The following is a 22,109-nucleotide window of genomic DNA, read 5'->3' as shown; positions in this document are numbered from 1 at the left end:
TTTCTGTTCACTTAAAATCTGCAATTTCTTCACCATCTCCCCTCCAACCCCCAGGGCACTGACCATCTGTTCAAGCTCTCCAGTCTGGTTTCTAACCACACTGAAAGCAACAGATAATATTAGTCAAACTCAATCAAAACATCTGTGAATAACCTACTCTTCCTCCATAGCACACTTCTACTCCAACCTGCCCAAACGCAGTCTGCATTTCTTCTAGTGACGAAGAAATCCATTATACTGTGATCCAGGAATCCATTGTAGGGACCTGATATTCATCATTTGCTACCACTTACTGATATCATATAAGCTCAGGTTCTCACCCCCATCGACTTAAAGCTTATTGTTGTACTATCCAACTACTTGCTTGACATCAAGCCCTGGCTGAATCAAATTTTACTCATCCTTTGGTTCGCATCAGCTCCTGCATGTCTGAGTCATTACTCATTCGGGCTAAACCTGGCGCTGTGCAGCCACTAGTTATCTGTTCTGGAGCTAAGCCATTTATCCATATCTGATCTGTTATCACCACCTTCCTCCCATACCTATTAAATTCAAATCCCGATCAGCATCTTTATTACCTCAAGAATCAATTTCAAGTGCTCTTTCCCAGCCTGAAATGGAGATGGTGGCAAAGTGGTAACGTCACTGAAATCCAGAGGACTAGATTGTGCTCTGGGGACGCAAGTTCAAATCCTGCCATGGCAGCTGGTGGAATTTGAATTCAATTAATAAAATATGGAATTGAAATCTAGTGTCAGTAATGATGGCTATGAGACTATCGTCAATTGTCATAAAAAATAATCTTTAACTAATGTCCATTAGGGAAGGAAATCTGCTTCCCCTCCTAGTCTGGCCTACATGTGACTCCAGATCCATAGTAATGTGGTTGACTCTTAACTGCCCTCTGAAATGGCCTTGCAAGCCACTCAGTTCAAGGGCAATTAGGGATGGGCAATGAGTGATGCCCTTGCCAGTGATACCCACATCCTATAAAAGAATAAAATACTCCAAATCCTCTACCATGCATCAATCAGTTCTATTTTCATCCACTATACAGGTTCCTTCTGTACCAACTTCAAACACTTCAGTGCCCTTGTACAGACCCTGGTTAGGCCTCACCTACAAGTATGTATCCAGTTTGGCTCCCTCACATAGGTGAGACAGGCCCTGGAGAGGGTACGCCAGAGGACAGCTGATTAATGCCTAGTTTAAATAGCCTTTGGCTATGATGGGTTTAAAGAGTCGGGTTTTTTTACTCTAGAAAAGCATAGACTTGAGAGATTTGATTGAGGTATTTAAAATAATGAAAGGATTACACTGTGGCCATGTGGATAGGTATTTAAGTTAGACAGGTTAGGACTAATGAGGAGACATTCGTATAAAGTTACATAAGCTTTAAATGTTGAGAGGCTTTTTCTTTTTACAGCAGTAGTAGTCCAGCTTGGTGTGAATGTTGAACATGCAGTTGGAAGAGGTGTGGTTGATACCACAGTGTACAAAAGGTAGGTGAGTCAATGGATGAAATGCCTCTTATGTAATACATTATGTAATACATACAGCATCAAAACCTGTTACATTAAAAAATGAAAAGTTTCCATGAGGGTCCTTTCAGAACACATTGTGCTTGATCTGCATAAAGCAAGATCTAATAGTTTCAAATTGTCATTATCAAGTATTTTTTAAAAAGCACAAGTTCCGTGCTTTCCTCTGGCCCCCAATCACTTGCGCTGTTTTCACAAGTTTTGCAGTCTGGTGTACGCTAAGGAGATTCTCAGGAAATTTTGATACATGTTGCCGATGGTAAATTTGGCATAAATTTTGCATAACTTATCAGTTATGCTGTTTGAGGAAAGTCTGGGCCAAAACATTAAGCAAGATACACAGATAATTAAATGAACTGGAGCTTAGTAGTTGGGTTTCCGGAATTATCTGCTGCGATCCTGCCAAATAATGGATTCACCTTCTCTTTATCTTCTGGGGCAACATGGTTGGTTGCAGATTTGATTTTCTTCAGTCTCTCTTGGTGTGATGCACATTCCTGTTTTAACGCTGCAATTTCCAAAGACATTTCTTCGGTTGTCATTGAATTATTTAGCTCTTTAAGTTCTAATTCAGATACAAATAGAGTTAGTATCTGTTCTGGTTTCACAAGCACAGCACAGGTTAGATGCAGATACCAGACCCATATCCACCACCCCTGCTTCACAAAGCAAGTAACATCCCACCATCCTCATCAGCAATGGGCCCCATAAAAATGTCTGCCAATTGGCTGCCACTTTCCCTACATTAAAGAGCGAATACAATTCAGAATGGCTTAGCTGACTGTGAACATACCTCCAACACCCTTTCAGGCAGTGCATACCAGGTCCTAACCACTCCTTCTCCACCTCCTTCAGGTACCATGCCCTAAGGGAACATTGGCGACCACACACTTCCATTGGGTTGGTCCATGATTATGCTGGGCAAAATACTGCAGTGGTTTACCTTCTCCAGGAAACTCTCGCGCTCTTTACCACCTGCCATCAGGCATTTTGAAAGGATTTACAGGCTGATAATCAACCTATTTGTCCATGCACCTTCCATGACCATCAAGTCCTGAAGTGGAACTTGAACCTGGAATTTCTGGCTCAGAGGTAGAAGCGCTATACACTGCACCACAAGCCCTCCTTCCTAACCACTCACTGTGTAAAAAGGATTTTCTTCATGTCGCCTTCGGTACTATTGCCAATTACCTTAAAATTATGGCCTCTGGTTCTGGACCTTTCCTGCACTGGGAACAGTCTCACAGAATCTCAGAATTGTTACAGCGCAGGAGGAGGCCATTCGGCCTATCGTGTTTTCACCAGCTCTCCAAAAGAGCAATTCAATAGCGCCATTCTCCCACCTTTTCCCTAGAGCACTGCACTTTTTTCCTTTTCAGGTAACAGTTCATTTCTATTTTGAATGCTGCGATTGAATCTGCCCTCAACTCGCAGGCAGTGCATTCCAGACCTTAACCACTTCCTGCGTGAAAACGTTTTTTGTATATTGGAGTTCAAGCGGCAAGAGGTAGCGATAGCAGCAGGGCTACAAACAAGAAAAACAAGAACTCCGTCCAAGAGGTGAGAAAAAGCGAGAGCAGCGGAGGATACAAAGACTGTGGAGAGTCCAATCAGGGTAAGGGGGGGCTGTGAATAGCCAGCCATCGTGGTTCACATCTTTACCAAAGATATAGGTAGAAAGAGGCATATGATCCTGCAGTCAGAATTTAAGGAGCTGATTGGAAATTAGCAAGCAGGGCCTCAAAAGTAGTCATCTCTGGATTACTCCCAGTGAATACAGAAATAGGAGGATAAAGCAGGTGAATGGGTGGCTGGAAAGATGGTACAGGAAGGAGGGCTTTAGATTCCTGGGACAATGGAACGTACAGGCTGGACAAGTTGCACCTAAACAAAGTCCTGATGAAGAGTCATGTGGACTCGAAACATTAACTTTGTCTTCCTCTCCACAGATGCTGTCAGACCTGCTGAGTTTTTCCAGCAATTTTTGTTTTTGAACCTAAACAAAGCTGGGTCTGAGTTCCTTGTGGGGTGTTTTGCTATTAGGGAGCGTTTAAACAAATTTGGCAGGTGTGGGAGAACCAGGAGATAAAACCAAAGAGGAATACCAAGGTACACAAATTACTGGGAGAGATAGATAGCACTAGAACCAGGAATAATGAGTTAATAGCTGTGTGTCTTAATTGGATTAAAGACAGCTAGTCTGGGTGCTTTGATGTATAGCAGTTTTGAGATGCTAAACAGTAAGGTAAAGGGTACATTTGCATTTTGTTGAATAAACCATTCAAAGGCTGATGGTGAAATCCTGCATCCAGCTAGGAGACACTAAACAATATGTTTATATTACTAATAAAATTGGTACTATGAAAGGAGTTTTATTGTTAGAAGAGGTGGAGTTCAAAGGGCCTGGTGGTAGAATTTGCATTCAAGGGGAAGGCTAGGTATATGCAGAAAAGAGTTTTGTGTGTGAGTCAGAGGCATGCCGCCTGTAAGCCTACAACTGTGTGAAGGAACCAAATTGAAAGGAACCTCATTTTGAATTCATAAGATAAAATGTGCTTTGCCTGGTGTCTGTTTAAGTCTATGGGTTATTGTTGCCTTGAAGGTTTACCTAGGAGTAATTAATTTGGAGGTTTGTTTAAAAGTTATTATGGTAGTAATTTGTAGACGTGTGTGTGTGTTTAATTCCTTGTTAAATTAATAAACGTTTAATTTAATTTATATAAAAAACCTCTGGAGGCTTTGAGGTTTCACTTCTGAATTCAGGGCTGCATCTCAAACATACCAATTGAAAATATACGTTATGACATTTGTTTAAAGCTTCCCTCTGGGATTTTAGATAACTTGGCCTTTACCAACTGTTGTGTCATAACATTAACTGGAGGTATTAAATGAATACTTTGTATCTGTTGTTACCAAGGAAGAAGATGCGACCCAGGCCATGGTGAAAGAGGAAGTAATTCAGACACTGGAAGGCTTTACCATTGATAAGAAAGATGTATTGGATAGGCTATCTGTACTTAAAGCTGATAAGGCACCAGGACTGGATGAGATGCATCCAAGGACACTGAGGGAAGTAAGAGTGGAAATTGCAGAGGCATTGACCATAATTTTTCAATCTTCCTTAGACTCAGAGGTGGTCTCAGAGGGCTACAGAATTGTAAATGTTACACCTTTATTCACAAAAAAGGTTAAAGACCATCAACTACAAGCCAGTCAGTTTAACTTCGGTGGTGGGGAAACATTTAGAAACATACAAACAAGGAGCAGGAGTAGGCCATTTGGCCCCTCAAGCCTACTCCGCCATTTAATAAGATCATGAATGATCTGATTTGAACCTCAAATCTGCATCCCGCCTACCCTCAATAACCTATCGCCCCTTGTTTATCAAGAATCAATCCACTTCTGCCTCAAAAATATTCAAAGACTCTGCTTCTGCCGCCTTTTCAGGAAGAGTATTCCAAAGACTCACAACCTTCAGAAAAAATTTCTCCTCATTTCTGCATTAAATGGGCAACACCTTATTTTTAAATATTGACCGCTAGTTATAGATTCTCCCACAAGAGGAAACATCCTCTCCACATCCACTCTGTCTTGTATGTTTCAATCAAGTTGCCTCTTACTCTTCTAAACTCCAGCAGATACAAGCCTAGCCTGTCCAACCTTTCCTCATAAAGCAACCCACATATTCCAGGTATTAGTCTGGTAAATCTTCTCTGAACTGCTTCCAATGCATTTACATCCTTCCTTAAATAAGGTGACCAGTACCTAACACAGTACTCCAGATGTGGTCTCACTAGTGCTCTGTATAACTGAAGCATAACCTCCCTACTTTTGTATTCAATTCCCCTTGCAATAAATGATAACATTGTTAGCTTTCCTAATTACTTGCTGTACCTCCATACTAGCCTTTTGAAATTCATGCACTAAGACACACATATCCCTCTGTATCTTAGAGCTCCGCAATCTCTCACCATTTAGACAATTTGCTTCTTTTATTCTTCCTGCCAAAATGGACAATTTCACATTTTCCCATATTATACTCCATTTGCCAGATCTTTGCCCATTCACTTATCTTTATATTTTTGTAGTCTCCTTATGTTCTCTTCACAACTTACTTTCCTACCTACCTTTGTGTCATCAGCAAATTTGGCAACCATCCCATCCATCCCTTCATCTAAGTCATTTATAGAAATTGTAAACAGTTGAGGTCCCAGCACTGATCCCTGTGACACACCACTTGTCACATCTTGCCAGCCTGAAAAACACCCATTTATGCCTACTCTCTGCTTCCTGTTAGCCATCCAAATTTTTATCCATGCCAATGCATTATCCCCATGCCCTATATTTTCCACAATAACCTTTGATGTGACATTTTAATCAAACAATAATTCGGGGCAAAATCAATAGTCACATGGGAAAATGCGGCTTAATTAAGGAAAGTCAGCAGGTATTTCTTAAGGGAAAATAGTGTTTAACTAACTTGCTGGAGTTTTTTGAAGAGCTAATAGACACAGTTGATGAGGGCAATGCTGTTGATACGATGTACATGGACTTACCAAAGGGATCTGACATAGTATCACACAACAGAGATGTAGAATCAGTTTGGGTAGTGGTGAGAAATAATAAAGGTAAGAAGTCACTTGTGGGAGTGATTTATAGGCCCCTAACAGTAACCACACTATCAGAAGGGGTATACAGGAAGAAATAACAGCGGCTTGGGAGAAAGGTACAGCAATAATCATGGGTGATTTCAAACTGCATATAGGTTGGACAAATAGATTAACAATGACAGTCTGGATGATGAGTTTATGGAGTGTTTTAGGGACAGTTTCTTAGAGCAACACGTTTTAGCACCAACCAGAATAGGCTATACTAGATCTGATAATTTGCAATGAGACAGAATTAATTGATGACCTCATAGTGAAGGCACCCCTAGGTAGCAGTGATCAAAATATGATTGAACTTCACATTCAGGTCGAAGGAAAGAGGAGTGAATCTAAGTCTAGTGTTTTTAATTTAAATAAGGCCAATTACGAGTACATTGGGAAATTAGATTAAGACATAGGTCAGTAGAGATGCAGTGGCAGAAATTTAAGGAGCTATTTCAGAATACTCAGAGAAGATACATTCCAGTGAGAAAGAAAGTCTCAAAGGGAAGGATGCACCATCTGTGGCTAACCAAGGAAGTTAAAGATAGTATCAAATTGAAAGAAAATGCGTATAATTCCGCAAAGATGGATGGCAGGTCAGAAAATTAGAAAGTATACAAAGAACAGCAAGAATGACTAAAAGATTAATAAGGAGGGGGAAATTAGAGTATGAGAGAAAGCTAGTTAAAAATATGAAAATAGATGGTAAGGGTTTCTACAGGTATGTAAAGAGGGAAAATAGTAAAATGAGTGTTGGTCCTCTAGAGAGAGAACCTGGGGAATTAATAATGGAAAATAAGGAAATGGCAGATGAATTGAACAGATATTTCATGTCTGTCTTCACTGTAGACGAGACAAATAACATCCCAGAAATAATTGTGAATCAGGAGGTGAAAGGAGGGAGGAACTTAAAACAATTACAATCACCAGGGAAAGGGTACTGAGAAAATTGTTAGAACTAAAAACTGACATGTCTCCAGGTTCTGATGGACTTCATCCTAGGGCCTTAAAAGAAGTGGCTGCTGAGATGGTAGATGCATTGGTTTTAATTTTACAAAATTTTCCAGATTCTGGAAAGGTCCCATCAGATTGGAAAATAGCAAATGTGACTCCTCTAGTCAAGAAAGGAGAGACACAGAAAGCAGGAAACTACGGGCCAGTTAGCTTAACATTTGTCACAGGGAAATTGCTGCAATCTATTATTAAGGAGGTTATAGCGGGCAAATTAGAAAATCTCAATGCAATCAGGCAAAGACAACATGGTTTTGTGAAAGGGAAATCATGTTTGACTAATTTATTGGAATTCTTCAAGGAAGTAACAAGCAATGTGGATAAAAGGGAACCTGTGGTTGTACTGTATTTAGATTTCCAGAAGGCATTTGGCAAACTGCCAAAAAAAAATCAACGTTTTCTACACAAAATAACAGCTCATGGTGTAAGGATAACATATTAGCATGGATAGAGGATTGGTTAGCTAACAGGAAACAGAGGGTAGGCATAAATGGGTCACTTTTGGGTTGGCGAGATGTGACGAGTGGAGTGCCACAGGGATCAGTGCTGGGGCCTCAACTATTTACAACTTATATCAATGACTTGGATGGAGGCACCAAGTGTGTGGTTGCTAAGTTTGCTGATGACACAAAGATAGGTAGAAATGTAAGTTGTGAAGAGGACATTAGGAGTCTGCAAAGGGACATAGGTAGGTTAAGTGAGTGGGCAAAAATTTGGCAAATGGAGTATAATGTGGGAAAATGTGAACTTGTCCATTTTGGCAGGTAGAATAAAAAAACAGCATATTATTTAAACAGAGAGAGATTGCAGAACTCTGGGAGTCCTGGTAGACGAATCAGGAAAAGTTAGTATGCAGGTACAGTAAGTAATTAGGAAGGCAAATGGAATGTTGACCTTTATTGCAAGGGGAGTGGAATGTAAAAGTAGGAATGTTTTGCTCCAGTTGTACAGAGCATTGGTGAGACCACATCTAGGGTACTATGTACCATTTTGGTCTCCTTATTTAAGAAAGGATATAAATTCATTGGAAGCAGTTCAGAGTAGGTTCACTCGACTGATACCTGGGATGAGGTGGGGGGGGGTTTATCTTACAGGGTTAGGTTGGACAGGCTGGGCCTGCATCCATTAGAGTTTAGAAGAATGAGAGGTTATCTTATTGAAGCATATAGGGTCCAGAGGAGACTTGACAGGGTGGATGTTGACAGGATGCTTGCCCTTGTGGGAGAGACTAGAACCATGGGACACAGTCTAAAAATAAGGGGACACCCATTTAAGGTCGAGATGAGAAGAAATTTTTTCTCTCAGAGGGTCGTGAATCTTTGGAACTCCCTTCCCCAGAGAGCAGTGGAAGCAGGGTCAATGAATATTTTTAAGGCAGAGGTAGATAAGATTCTTGACTAACAAGGGAGTCAAAGGTTATCAGGGGTAGGTGGAATATGGAGTTGAGACAACAATCAGATCATCACGACCTTATAGAATAGTGCAGCAGGCTCAAGGAGCTGAATGACCTACTCTTGCTCCTAATCGTGTGTTTGTATGTTTGTACGTACAACAAGCTTGTAACAAAAGTTATAGCTCATGGAATAAAGGGACAGTAGCAAAATGAAAACGAAATTGGCTGAGTGACAGGAAACAGAAAATAGTGGTTAATGGGTGTTGCTCGGGCTGAAGGAAGATTTGTAGTGGAGTTCACCAGGGGTCTGTGTTGAGATCCTTCCTTTTCCTGAAATATATTAATGTCCTGGACCTTGATGTACAATTTCAAACGTTGCAAATGATATGAAACTTGGAGGCATTGTCAACTGTGAGGAGGATAGGGTTGAGCTTCAAAGAGAAACAGATAAGTTGGTGGAATGGGCAGACAAGTGGCAGATGAAGTTCAATGCGGAGAAATGTGAGGTGATTCATTTTGGTAGGAAGAACATGGAGAAACAATATAAAGGGTACAATTCTAAAGAGGGTGCAGGAGCAGAGAGCCTGGGTGTATATGTGCATAAGTCATTGAAGGTGGTAGGAAAGGTGGAGAGCCCTGTTAATAAAGCATACAGTATCCTATGCTTTATTAATAGGGGCATTGAGTATAAGAGCAAGGAGATTATGTTGAACTTGTATAAGACACTAGTTCGGCCTCAGCTGGAGTACTATGTCCAATAGTGGGGCCCACAGTTTAGGAAGGATGTAAAGGCATTGGCGAGTGTGTAGAAAAGATTCACAAGAATGGTTCCAGATATGAGGAACTTCAGTTATGAAGATAGACTAAAGAAGTTAGGACTGTTTTCCTTGGAGGGGAGAAGGCTGAGAGGAGATCTGATAGAGGAATTCAAAATCATGAGAGGTCTGGACAGATTAGGTAGGGAGAAGCTGTCCCCACTTGTGAAAGAATCGAGAATGAGAGGGCACAGGCTTAAAGTAATTGGCAAATTAGGTAAAAGCGATATGAGGAAGAACTTTTTCTCACAATAGCTCGTTAGGGTCTGGAATGCAATGTCTCAGAGTGTGGTAGAGGCAGGGTTCAATTGAGACTTTCAAAGGAGAAATAGACTGTTATTTGAAAAAGAACAATGTGCAGGGTTACAGGTAGAAGGCGGGAGAATGGAACTAGCTGAATTGCTCATTTGGAGAGCTGTCGCAGGCACAATGGGCTGAATGGCTTCCTTCTGCGTTGTAACAATTCTGTGATCACTTTTGCTTCTTTTTAAAATCTGTGCCCACTCGCTCTTCTACCTACTCTGTCTGGACCCCCCCCATGATTTTGAACACCTCTAAAATCTCCTCTCAATCGTCTTTCCTCTAAGGAAAACAGCCTCAGCTTCTCCAATTGATCCATATAACTTAAGTTCCTCACATCTGGAACTATTCTCATGAATCTTTTCTGCACCCTCTTAAGGCCAAAGTGCAGTGCCCAGAATCGGACACAATTGTAGACATGTTCCCACAAGGAAAAAGGGTGGTACTGCCAAAGCTAGAGCCTCCTAGTTATCCAGAAGCATACAGGCCAAGATAAAGCAGAAAAAGAAAGCTTACAACAGTCATGTTAAGTCACAAAAGACTTAATACTGTAGAAAGACTAGAGGAGTACAGAAAGTACAGGGGTGAAATAGAAATAGAAATTAGGAAAGCAAAGAGAGGAAATGAAAAAATATTGCCAGGTAAAATCAAAGACTACCCTAAGATGTTTTACCACTACATTAAGAACAAGAAAATAACTAAGGAAAAGGTAGGGCTGACCACATATGTACATGGAAGCTTGTGCGCACTGATGCTGAAGAGGTGGGCAGGGTTCTCAATAAGTACTTTGTGTCGGTCTCCACTAAGGAGAGGGATGATGCAGACATTCTAGTTAAAGAGGAGGAGTGTGAAATATTAGATACAATAAGCATAGTGAGAGGGAAAGTACTGGAGGGACTGGCATCCTTGAAGGTGGATAAAGCACCAGGGCCAGACGGATTGTATCCCAGGCTGTTGAAGGAAGCCAGGGAGGAAATAGTGGATGCTCTGAGGATCATTTTCCAATCCTCACTAGACACAGGCGAGGTCCCAGAGGATTGGAGGTATGTGAATGTTGCAGCATTATTTAGAAAAGGTGTGAGGGATAGGCCAGAAAATTATAGGCCGGTCAGTCCGACTTCAGTGGTGGGCAAATTATTGGAAACAATTCTGAGAGAAAAGATAAACTGTCACTTAGAAAGGCATGAATTGATCAGCGATAGTCAGCATGGCTTTGTTAGGGGAACATTGTATCTTACTAACGTAATAGAGTTTTTTGAGGAAGTAACAAGGAGAATTGATGAGGGTAGTGCAGTGGATGTTGTCGACATGGATTTCAGTAAGGCATTTGACAAGTTCCCACATGGCAGACTGGTCAGGAAAGTGAGATCTCATGGGATACAGGGGAAGGTGGCAGGTTGGATCCAAAATTGGCTCAGTGACATAAACAAAGGGTAATGGTAGATGGATGTTTTTGCAAATGGAAAACTGTTTCCAGCGGTGTTCCACAGGGCTCAGTGTTGGGACCCTTGCTTGTTTGTTGCATATATTAATGATTTATTCTTAAAACTATGAGGCATGTGATGAAAGAATACTAACTTTCATAATATTTTTCTGGTTTATTGTGAAGTGGGTTTATGGGGGTAAGTATAGTTGGGTGTGTGTGACTTAATTACATTTTGTAGTCAAGTAGACTGCAAGTTTGAAATCATCAAAAGAAGCTAGGTGCTTGACATGCTAATGAGTAAACATAGATGTTGGCTTAGCATGTAAGGAGTGAAGGGAATTAGCATTTTTAGATAAACGAAGGGAGATTTGGATTTCAATGGTATCTTAGTCCATTTACAACTTGCCAGATAAGCAAGGCTAAAGAATGTGTTTATTTTTCCCAAAGGTTACCGACAATATATACTGGCAACATGAAAGTTTTATATCATGAGGAAGATACAGTTTCAAAGACATATGGAACAATACAATTCACATATTAAAAAAAGAGAAACATATCTAAAGGAGAATGAAAGGCTATGCGTCAGAGGGCCATGTAAGATATAACAGGAGTGTGTGAAATAGCCTTAATGAAGCCTCCAGCATTCGTGCATAAATCTGCTATCTAACAGAACTGAACTTGGGAAAAAGCCATTTGGAATTCCAGTGTCCAGGGTATTGTCTTAACTTGCTGAGTTAGTTTTAAATCTAAAATCTATTTTGGACCGTTGCCTTAAAGGGAGTGTAACTGGGAGTCAGGTTAATTAGGAATTTTAGGAGTTATTAGAGTAGTAAGTAATTTGTGGTCTTATGTAAGTGCTTTAATTCTTTTATATTTTGTTAAAGATATATTAATTTTGTTTTTAAAAATCCCTACAGGTCTTGGTGGAGTTACTACTTCTGAATTCAGTGCACATATCTCGTAATAAATACAAATTGCAAAACCATTGTGATAGCATGACCAATTTTCCCTCATGGATTTGGTCCGCCTGGCACACATCATCTGCCATGTCATAACAAATTGGGGGCACTTAGGGGGAATTTTGAAATTCCTCGATTGGTTTGGAGTTGGTAAGTCTTAAGGCTACGAGTACGAGAAGCACATTGAATTCAGGAGTTGGTGTGAGGGATTTTAAAGTGGTCAGACTGCAAAAATGGCTGTATCCATGGCTAAAACTTTTTTGGAAGTAGAAGATGTAACTCTGATTGGGTTGCTAAAAGTATCTAAGTTTAAGTTAACAGAATTGGCAGATAAGTTGCAGTTGAGGTTACCTGTAACGGCAAAAAAGCAGACATATTTGAAGTGTTAGTACAGCATTTGAAGTTGGAAGTGATACCTGACACTACTGAATCACAGTTAGAGGTAGTGAAACTTCAGTTACAAATGAGGAAGCTTGAATTTGAATAAACAATGAGAAAACTTGCACTAGAGGCAACAAAAAAAAAGGGAAGAAAAAGAGAGTATTTCAAAGAGAAATGGAAATGCAAGAACTCAACCTCCAGAGGGGAAAGTTAGCAATGGAGGAGAGAGAGAAGGAAAGAGAAAGAGAATTCCGGCTATAAAAGCTGAACTTTAAAAAATAAACCTCAGATACTGAGGAAGGTTCTGATGATGAAAAAACCGTCAAAAAAACCATTACTAAAACCCAGTGGAGATGTTTAAACTCGTGCAAGTTCTTCCGAAGTTTGAAAAAAGGGGTGTAGGGATGTTCTTTATTTCATTTGAGAAGATAGCTAAGCAGATGAAATAGCCAGAAGAAAACTGGACATTGCTTTTACAGGCTAGGTTAGTGGGTAGAGCTCATGAGGTTTCTGCTTCACTGTCAGTAGTAGTATCGGTGGATTATGATGCGGTAAAAAAGGCTATTTTGAGTGCATATGAGTTGGTTCCGGAAGCGTACAGGCAGAAATTTAGGAATATAAGGAAATAGCCAGGGCAAACATATTGAGTTTGAGAAACTAAAAAAAAAGTAATTTTGACCAGTGGATACTGGCATTAAAGGTTGAGGCTACATATACAGTTATTAGAGAAATAATTATTTTGGAATAATTTAAAGATTCAATTTCTTCGGTAGTGAGAACTCATGTAGAGGAACAGAGGGTTAAAGCGGTAAGACAAGCAGCAGAGATAGTTGCTGATTATGAGTCAGTTCATAGATTTAAACTTTTTTCTCGTCACCCTTTTAAATCAGAGGAGGATAGAAAGGGGGCAGGTGAAAGGAAGGTAGGCAGTCAGCGAAGAGGAGGAGTAATTGGAAATTCCCTGGAAGTTTTTTCTCAGACTAAAAGGAAGGTGCTGAGGGTAGAAGTGACACTCAAAAATTGAGGTGTTTTCATTGTAATAAAGTTGGGCACACGAAATCAATGTGTTGGAAGTTATAGGGAAAACCTGTTACAATAATTGGAATGCAGAAAAGTTCTGGAAGTAAAAGTACTGTGGTTTCTGAGGTCCAGGCACAGGAAAAAACAGTGATTTGTGTACAGGGAAAGCAGGAAGAATCAGTGATAGGTAAAGAAGTGGGAATGTGTTCACAATTTACCCAAGGGAGTTCTGAAGAGGAGGTTGCACAAATGTTTAAAGATTTTGTGTGTGAAGGGAATCTCTTTCCATGTGTACAGGGTGGAGCAGGTAAAGATATTAAAATCTTAAGAGGCACAGGGGTTGATCAATCCTTAATGTTATGGGACAGTGATATTTGTTGTTCAAAGGGAGTATTGCAGGAACAGGTATATAACAGAATAAGTGGGGTTCATGGAGAAGCTAAACCTATTCCAATGTGGAAGGTAAATTTAAAGACTAAGTGGAAAACAGGTAAGGTGAATGTTAGAGTAGTGAAAAAATTGCTCATTGTAGGGGTTCAATTTATTTTAGGTATTGATATAGCTGGGTCATAGATGTGACTGATGCCTACGATTGTGAAGCAGCCTGTAGAGGTGCATTCAAGAGAAGTGTTGCAGAAAGAGCATCCTGGATTGTTTCCAGAATGTGTAGTACGAGATCACAAGCTCACAGATTGAAACAGGGAGCAGAGGATGTTAAAAGGCATGGAAACAGTGTTGAAGTTCAATTAGCTGATACTATCTTTGATAAGATTGTTCAGGAAGAGAGAATGGAAGAGAATGAGGCCGAAGTGTTTAGCTCAAGGCAGTTGGTAGGGGCTACAACAAAAGGAACCACAAATAAAGCAGTTATATGAGACAGCTTACTCAGAAACAGAGGCGGAATGTATTCCAGAATGTTATTACCTTAAGGGTAATGTATTAATGAGAAAGTGGTGACCGTATCAAGATTCATCAGGTGAAAAATAGATGGAAGTGCATCAGATTGTTATACTATCTGCCTGTAGAAATGACATACTTAGAGTATCTCAGGAAATTCCAATAGGGGGCATTTAGGAATTAGAAAGACACAGGTGAAAATACAAAAACATTTCTATTGGCCTAGATTGCATAGAGAATGTAGTCAAATTCTGTAGAACATGTCACATGTGTCAGGTGATAGGGAAACCATAAGCAGTGATTAAGCTGGCACCTTTAATTCCAATTCAAGCTTTTGAGGTACCTTTTACTAGGGTCATGATTGATCGTGTAGGACCCCTCCCTAAGGCCAAAAGTGAAAATCAGCAATTGCTGACAATCACAGAATTGTTACGGTATAAGAGACCATTCCGCCCATTGTGTCTGTACCAGCTCGCTTGAGCATTTTATTTTAGTGCCAATCTCCTGCCTTTTCCCCGTAACCCCGCACATTGTTTCTATATAAATAATTATCCAGTGCCTTCTTGAATGTTTCAATTGAATCTGCCTCCACCACACTTCCAAGCAGTGCATTCCAAACCCTAACTACTCGCTACGTGAAAAAGTTTTTTCTCACCTCGCATTTGCTTCTTTTGCAAAACACTTCAAAACTGTGCCCTCTCAATCCGATAACGAGCGGGAACAGTTTCTCCCTATCTACTCTGTCCAGATACCATGATTTTGAAAACTTCTATCAAGTCCTCTCTTAGCCTTCTCGTCTCCGAGGAAAACAGTCCCAACTTCTCCAATCTTTCCTCATGACTGAAGTGTCTCATCCCTGGAACCATTCTCGTAAGCCTCTTCTGCACTCACTCCAATGCGTTCACATCCTTCCTTTAGTGTGGTGCCCAGAACTGCACACAATACTCCAGCTAAGGTCTAACCAGTGCCTTATATAAGTTCATCATAACCACCCTGCTCTTGTAATCTATGCCCCAATTAATGAAACCTAGAATACTGTATGCTTTAGAAACAGCTCTCTCTACCTGTCCTGCCACCGTTACTATACACCCAGGTCGCTCTGCTCCTGCAAACCCTTTAGAATAGTACCCTTTATTTTATATTGTCTGTCCATGTTCTGTGTACCAAAGTGTATCACCTCATACTTCTTCACACTAAACTTCATCTGCCACCTGTCTGCCCACTCCACCAGTGTGTCAATGTCCTTCTGAAGTTCTACATTGTCCTCCTCACAGTTTACAATTCTCCCAAGTTTTGTATCTTCTGCAAAATTTGAAATTCTCCCCTGCACACCAAGATCTAGATCATTTATATACATCAGGAAAAGCAAGGGTCCCAACACCAACCCCTGGGGAACTCCACTACAAACCTTCTTCCAGCCCGAGAAATACCCATTAACCATTACTCTGTTTCCTATCCCTCAGCCGATTTTAAGGTCATAAGACATAGGAGAAGTAGGCCATTAGGCCCATCGAGTCTGTTCCACAATTCAATGAGATTATGGCTGATCTGATAATCCTCAATTCCACTTTCTTGCTTTTTCCCCATAGTCCTTGATTCCCTTACTGATTAAAAATGTCTATCTCAGGCTTGAATATACTTAACGACCCAGCCTCTACAGCCCTCAGTGTTAAAGAATTCCATGGATTCATTCCAGATGAAGAAATTCCTCCCCATCTCTGTCTCAAATGGGCGACCTTACTCTGCGTTTATGCCCTCTAGTCCTAGGCTTTCCCACAAGGGGTCTTTTTAAACTTCTCCATGTTTACCTAATTAACATTTCAAACCTAACCTCTCTTTTTACATCCATGCACCCAGGCTAATTCAATTAAGACACACACACACACACACACCCTCCACTATTACTCTATTTTACAATAAATTCCAATAACATTATGAGATTTATTATGTCTTCTTGACAGCCTCTTTATTCTACCTAGATGTTTAGTCTTCGAGTATATTCAGGGCTGAGGTGAATAAAGGTTTAGACACTGAAGGATACAAGAGATATGGGGAAAGTGGAGTTGAGGTAGATAAGCCATGATGGGCTTTCCACCTCTTATTTCTTATGGTCAAACAGCATAGGAATGAAACTGATTGGATGGCTCTTTCAAAGACGCAATGGACTAAATGACCTTCTTCTGTGCTATCTGATTCTATCATCCCTGTTCTTGATGACCTATATTGCCTTCTAGTTCCAACACCTCAAATTTAAAATTATCATTCTTGCGTTCAAATCCCTCCATGGCCTTGCTCTTCCTTGAATCAAAATTCCTCCAGCCCTATGACTCTTAGAACTTTGTTTCTCCTACTCTGGCCTCTTACACACCTCCCAGAGCCTTTGGCAATGTCTTCAGCTGTCTGAGTCCTAAGCTTTGGATTTCCCTCCCAAAACATTTCCACCACTTTCTCTCTTCCTTTTAGAGGCTCTGACACCCATCATAATATTCTACTTTTGTTGGGTGTAGATTTTTGTTTGATTGTACTCCCACTGTGACTTTTTCCAGTGTTAAAATGAGCTACAGACATAACTGTTGTGTAATAGGCACCTTATCATACATCATATCTGTGTGGCAAACATGGTGGTTGCAGGTGGTCGTTTACTGCCTGTTATTTTCATATGGTGCCTTTCTATTTCTTAAATTAGCCATTCCTAAGGCCTCTCTGAGTGAGAGGGATGACGTGTTAGAATTTGATAATTTGTGGATTCACATGCGCGGCAACTGGGCTCAGTCTGAAACCTAATTTCATCAAAGACTCTTATCGCCATGGAGAATTCTATATCCTTGAGACTGAGTTCAGTCCCAGAACTGAAAAGCCAGTATGAGTCGCTGCACCATCCAACCCTCTGTGTAGCCGCTGACTAGTTGGAATATACATATTGGGACACCCAGAGGTCACTTCATATTTTTGTACTGTCCACATTAGGGCAAAGGAAAAGAATTGAAAGCATAAACATGTAATTTTCATTAGTTCAAGATATTCCTGTCCCTGAACTTCCAAACTACTCAACACCCCCTCACCAACACACCTGCTTCCATTTGCCGGCAGCTCTGTTGAACATTCTGGAGCTTCTCACTCAGGCCACTGAGCTGAATGTCCAGGGTCTTCAGATCAGCTTCACCAACAGCTGCAAACTGACTCTAGAGGAAATCAGGTAAGAGTAACAAACAGTGAGAAATTTGTTTTTTTGGACGTACAGACACCAACACAGGCACACTTAATACCCATCTCCAGTCATCCTGAACTGGTGGTGGGCTTTCTTTTATGAATTGCTGCAAACCTTATGGCAATAGCACACAACCGATCTTGACTCAGTGATAATGAAGGATGCATGCACAAGTCAGGATGGTGTATAATTTGTTGTGGAACTCAGAGGTGATGATTTTCCCCACACCACTGCTGTGCTTGCAGTTCTCAGCAATAGAGGTCACAGAAAATAAAGCTGCTGTCGAAGTAACCCTGGTGAATTGTTGCTGCGCATCCTGTAGATCATGCACATTGCGGCCACATTGCATCACTGCATGTTGTATTAACAGATCATTCAGTGTGAATCAAAGACCACATCTGGAGTACTGTGTCCACATGCTGGGTGATATAGTGACCTTAAAGGTCCAGGGGATAACTAAAAAAAAGATTTCTAGCTTAAAGAATCTCTCTAAAAGGCTCAAAAACTTAGGTCTGCATAGACTTAGAGGTGACATGGGGGATGGATATCCAATCATTTCTTTATGGAGAACTGTGTGCTCTCCCAGGTGAGCCGAGGGGAAAGATGATGAATCTTCCACAGTACTTTATTGGTCCTGGAGGATTTGATAGATCCAGCATTGGATGGGCCAAATAGCCTCCCTCAATGCCAGAATGAGTCTATGACTCTAAACACCAGGGTTGCGTTTTCTACCTTCCAATCCTTGGGAGCTGTTCTAGAATTTAACGAAAGGTCAGAAGATGAGCCATTCATCAGAGAATACCCAGCCTCTGCCCTGCTCATATAGGCACAGTATTAATATGGTAAGCCCAGTTAAGATTCTCTTCAGTGGTGACACCTCAAATGTTGATGGCGGAAGATGCAGTAATGATGGTGCTGCTCGAGGTCAGTACGAGGTTGGTGGGCTCGCTCTTGCTCATTATCCAGCATTTATATGGCACAAATATTACTTATCTGTTGTCAGAAGTCTGGAGTTATCCAGGTCTTGCTGTGGACTGGCATGGCAGCTTCACAATTGACGTCATTAACAGCTATAAACTGAAATAATTAGTGAACAGCCCCATTCCATGAGACAATGTCTATTCCAATATTCACAATTTCGCTTCAGAATACAGTTTAATGAAAGCTCCATTGGAAAAACATATTAATTTAAATAGAATTTGAGCTAATGGAAAATATATATTTAACCAAACTGACCTATTAACACTAAATATTGTAAAGGAAAGGATGTAATAACCGAGCATTTAGAAATACATAATCTAATCAAGGAGAGTCAGCATGGCTTCATGAAGGGGAAATCATTCCTAACAAATTGATTAGAATTCTTTGAGGAGGTAACAAGCAGGATAGATAAAGAGGAACCAGTAGACGTAATATGTTTGGATTTCCAAAAGGCATTTGATAAGGTACCGCACATAAGGTTACTTAATAAAATAAGAGCCCATGGTGTTGGGGGTAGTATATTGGCATGGATAAAGGGCTGGCAAACTAATAGAAGACAGAGAATTGGGATAAGGGGGGCATTTTTGGGATGGCAATCTGTAACTAGTGGAGTGCCACAGGGATCAGTGCTGGGGCCACAATTATTTACAAAATATATTAATGACATAGATGAGGGAAGCGAATGTACTATCGCCAAGTTTGCGGATGACACAAAAATAGGTGGGAAGGCAAGTGGTGAGGATGACACAAGGAATCTACAGAGGGATATAGACAGGTTAAATGAGTGGGTAAAAACTTGGCAGATGGAATATAATGTGGGAAAATGTGAGGTTATGCACTTTGGTAGGAAGATTTGAGGAGCTGAATATTATTTAAATGGAGAAAGACTGCAGAAGGCTGCAGCACAGAGGGATTTGGGAATCCTTGTGCATGAATCCCAAAAAGCTAACATACAAATTCAAAGCAAAATATTGCGGATGCTGGAAATCCAAAACAAAAACAGAAAATGCTGGAAACACACAGTAGGTCTAACAGCATCTGGAGAGAAACAAAGTTAACGTTTCAAGTTCATATGACTCTTCTTCAGAGCTAAACAGAAGTTAAAATATGATGAAATTTATACTGTTTAAGGGGGGTGAAGCAGGTGAAGCTGGATAGGCCAGCGATAGGTGGGGGCAAAGGAGAGATTGACAAAGATGTCATAAACAAAAGGACAAAAGGGGTGTTAATGGTAATGGTAAGGGCTAAAGGAGGTGCTGATAGTGGCATTAAGGTAAGAAAGCAGAACGTATTAAAAGCAGGGCAAGGGTAAGCACTCTGAAAAGAACAACATGAACAAGTGACAGATGGCCCTTGTGGGGGCTGGGGTGTGGGGAGGGGACGATGGTGGGGAGAAAAGATTGAAAATCGGATAAAAAGTGGGGATTAAACAATGAATAAAAATGAAAATAAATAAAAATAAGTGGATAAAAAATAAAAATGAATATTGAAAATGGGGGGTAAAAGGGGTGATGATAGAGGAGAGAGTTCATGGTCTGAAGTTGTTGAGCTCAATGTTAAGCCCGGATGGCTGTAAAGTGCCTAATTGGAAGATGAGGTGCTGTTCCTCCAGTTTGCATTGGGATTCAGGGGAACATTGAAGCAGGCCAAGGACATGAGAGGAGGATGGCGTGTTGAAATGGCAAGCGACAGAAAGGTCTGGGTCATGCTTGCGGATGGACCGAAGGTGTTCCGCAAAGCGGTCACTCAGTCTGCATTTGGTCTCTCCAATGTAGAGGAGACCGCATTGGGAGCAGCGAATGCAGTAGACCAAATTGAAGGAGGTGCAAATGAAGCACTGCTTCATCCGAAAGGAGTATTTGGGCCCTTGGGCGGTGAGGAGGGAGGAGGTAAAGGGGCAGGTGTTGCACCTGCAAGTTCAACATACAAGTTCAACAGGTAATAGGGAAGGCAAATGGAATGTTGGCCTTCATTTCAAAGGGAATGGAGTATAAAAATAGGGAAGTCTTGCTAAAACTATACAAGGCACTGGTTAGACCACATCTAGAATACTGTGAAAAATTTTGGTCCCCTTATCTAAGGAAAGATATACTGGCATTGGAGGTAGTCCAGAGAAGGTTCACCAGGTTGATCCCGGATATGGAGGGGTTTTCTTATGAGGAGAGGTTGAGTAGGTTGGGCCTGTACTCATTGGAATTTAGAAGAATGAGAGGCATTATTGCAACATAAGATTCTTAGAGGGCTTGACAGGGTAGATGCTGAGAGGTTGTTTCCCCTTGTGAGAGAATCTAGGACTGGGGGCATAATCACAGAGTAAGGGGGCATCCATTTAAAACAGAGATGAGGAGGAATTTCTTCTCTCAGAGGGCAGTCAATCTGTGGAACTCTTTACCGCAGAGGGCTGTAGAAGCTGGGTCGTTAAGTATATTCAAGGCTGAGATAGACAGATTTTTAATCATTAAGAGAATCAAGGGCTGTGGGGAAAAGGCAGGCAAGTGGAGTTGAGGATTATCAATCAGCCATGAACTCATTGAATGGCAGAGCAGACTCGATGGGCCAAATGGCCTACTTCTGCTCCTACGTCTTATGGTTTTATGGAAAGTGATAATTTAGTTGTCAGTAGCTTTCATCCAGTCTCTTGTTCCTCTGTTTTATACTTTGGAAGTGCTGGTTAAGGCCAACCTACCGGAATCTGTAGAAAGACTCACTGAAACACAGGCCATCACAGACAAGCCAATTAAATACCCTACATGCAAAACCTAGCAGCTGAACTGAAAAAGCTCACTTTCTCACCTGATCAGCAAAGTAGATTTTCTGTTTCCCGTATACCTTTTCTTTTATTTTACCATCTTGAGTTAGTTGTTCAAGAGCTTTCACTGCAGCCTGCAACAAAAGATCATATGTGATGAAAGAAACTGATACAGCAAAGAGTAACAAGAACTGTTCCAGTGCTGCTATCAATGCCTCAGGCATACCAGCAAATGGTTCCATCCCAGACAGGACAAAATCCAAACCAGAAAGCAGATCTCAGAACATGTTACCAGTATTAAGAGGCTGGAAGGTCCCAGGTAACTGCTATTAGTGACTGGAAACCAGACCAATGAAAACATTCATTTCTAAAAGCAGCAATTTTATTTTAGTCATTCACAGGATGTGGGCATCACAGGCTAGGCCAGCATTTATCATCCATCCCTAATTGTCCGGGAAGGTGGTAGAGAGCCCCCTTCTTGTACAGCTGCAGTCCATGAGGTGTAGGTACACCCACAGTGCTGTTAGGATGGAAGTTCCAGGGTGACCCAGTGACAGTGAAGGAATGGCAATGTAGTCACAAGTCAGGATGGTGTGGGACTTGGAGGGGAACTTGCAGGTGATGGTGTTCCCATGCATCTGCTGCCCTTGTCCTTCTAGATGGTAGACGTTGTAAGTTTGGAAGGTGCAGTCGAAGGAGCCTTTGAGTTGCTGCAGTGCATCTTGTAGACGGTACACACTGCTGCCACTGTAAGTTGCAGGTGGAAGGAGTGAATGTTT

General features: G+C 41.1%; 1 protein-coding gene across 1 annotated transcript in view; it reads right to left on the bottom strand.

Annotated features, from left to right (window-relative positions):
* psmc3ip (PSMC3 interacting protein) overlaps positions 1–22,109 on the bottom strand; it is a 54,998-nt gene that overhangs the window by 5,837 nt on the left and 27,052 nt on the right. The window contains exons 3-5 of the mRNA XM_078529553.1: positions 21,375–21,464; positions 17,463–17,574; positions 1,961–2,106 (exon numbers count right to left, since the gene is read on the bottom strand). Coding sequence (XP_078385679.1) covers positions 1,961–2,106; positions 17,463–17,574; positions 21,375–21,464 — 348 coding nt within the window. The remainder of the gene's footprint in view (positions 1–1,960; positions 2,107–17,462; positions 17,575–21,374; positions 21,465–22,109) is intronic.

This window comes from Cetorhinus maximus, chromosome 25, assembly GCF_964194155.1.
Source record: "Cetorhinus maximus chromosome 25, sCetMax3.hap1.1, whole genome shotgun sequence".
NCBI lineage: Eukaryota > Metazoa > Chordata > Chondrichthyes > Lamniformes > Cetorhinidae > Cetorhinus > Cetorhinus maximus.
Note: the sequence above shows the minus strand (reverse complement) of the source record. Positions and strands in the feature narration are given on the sequence as shown.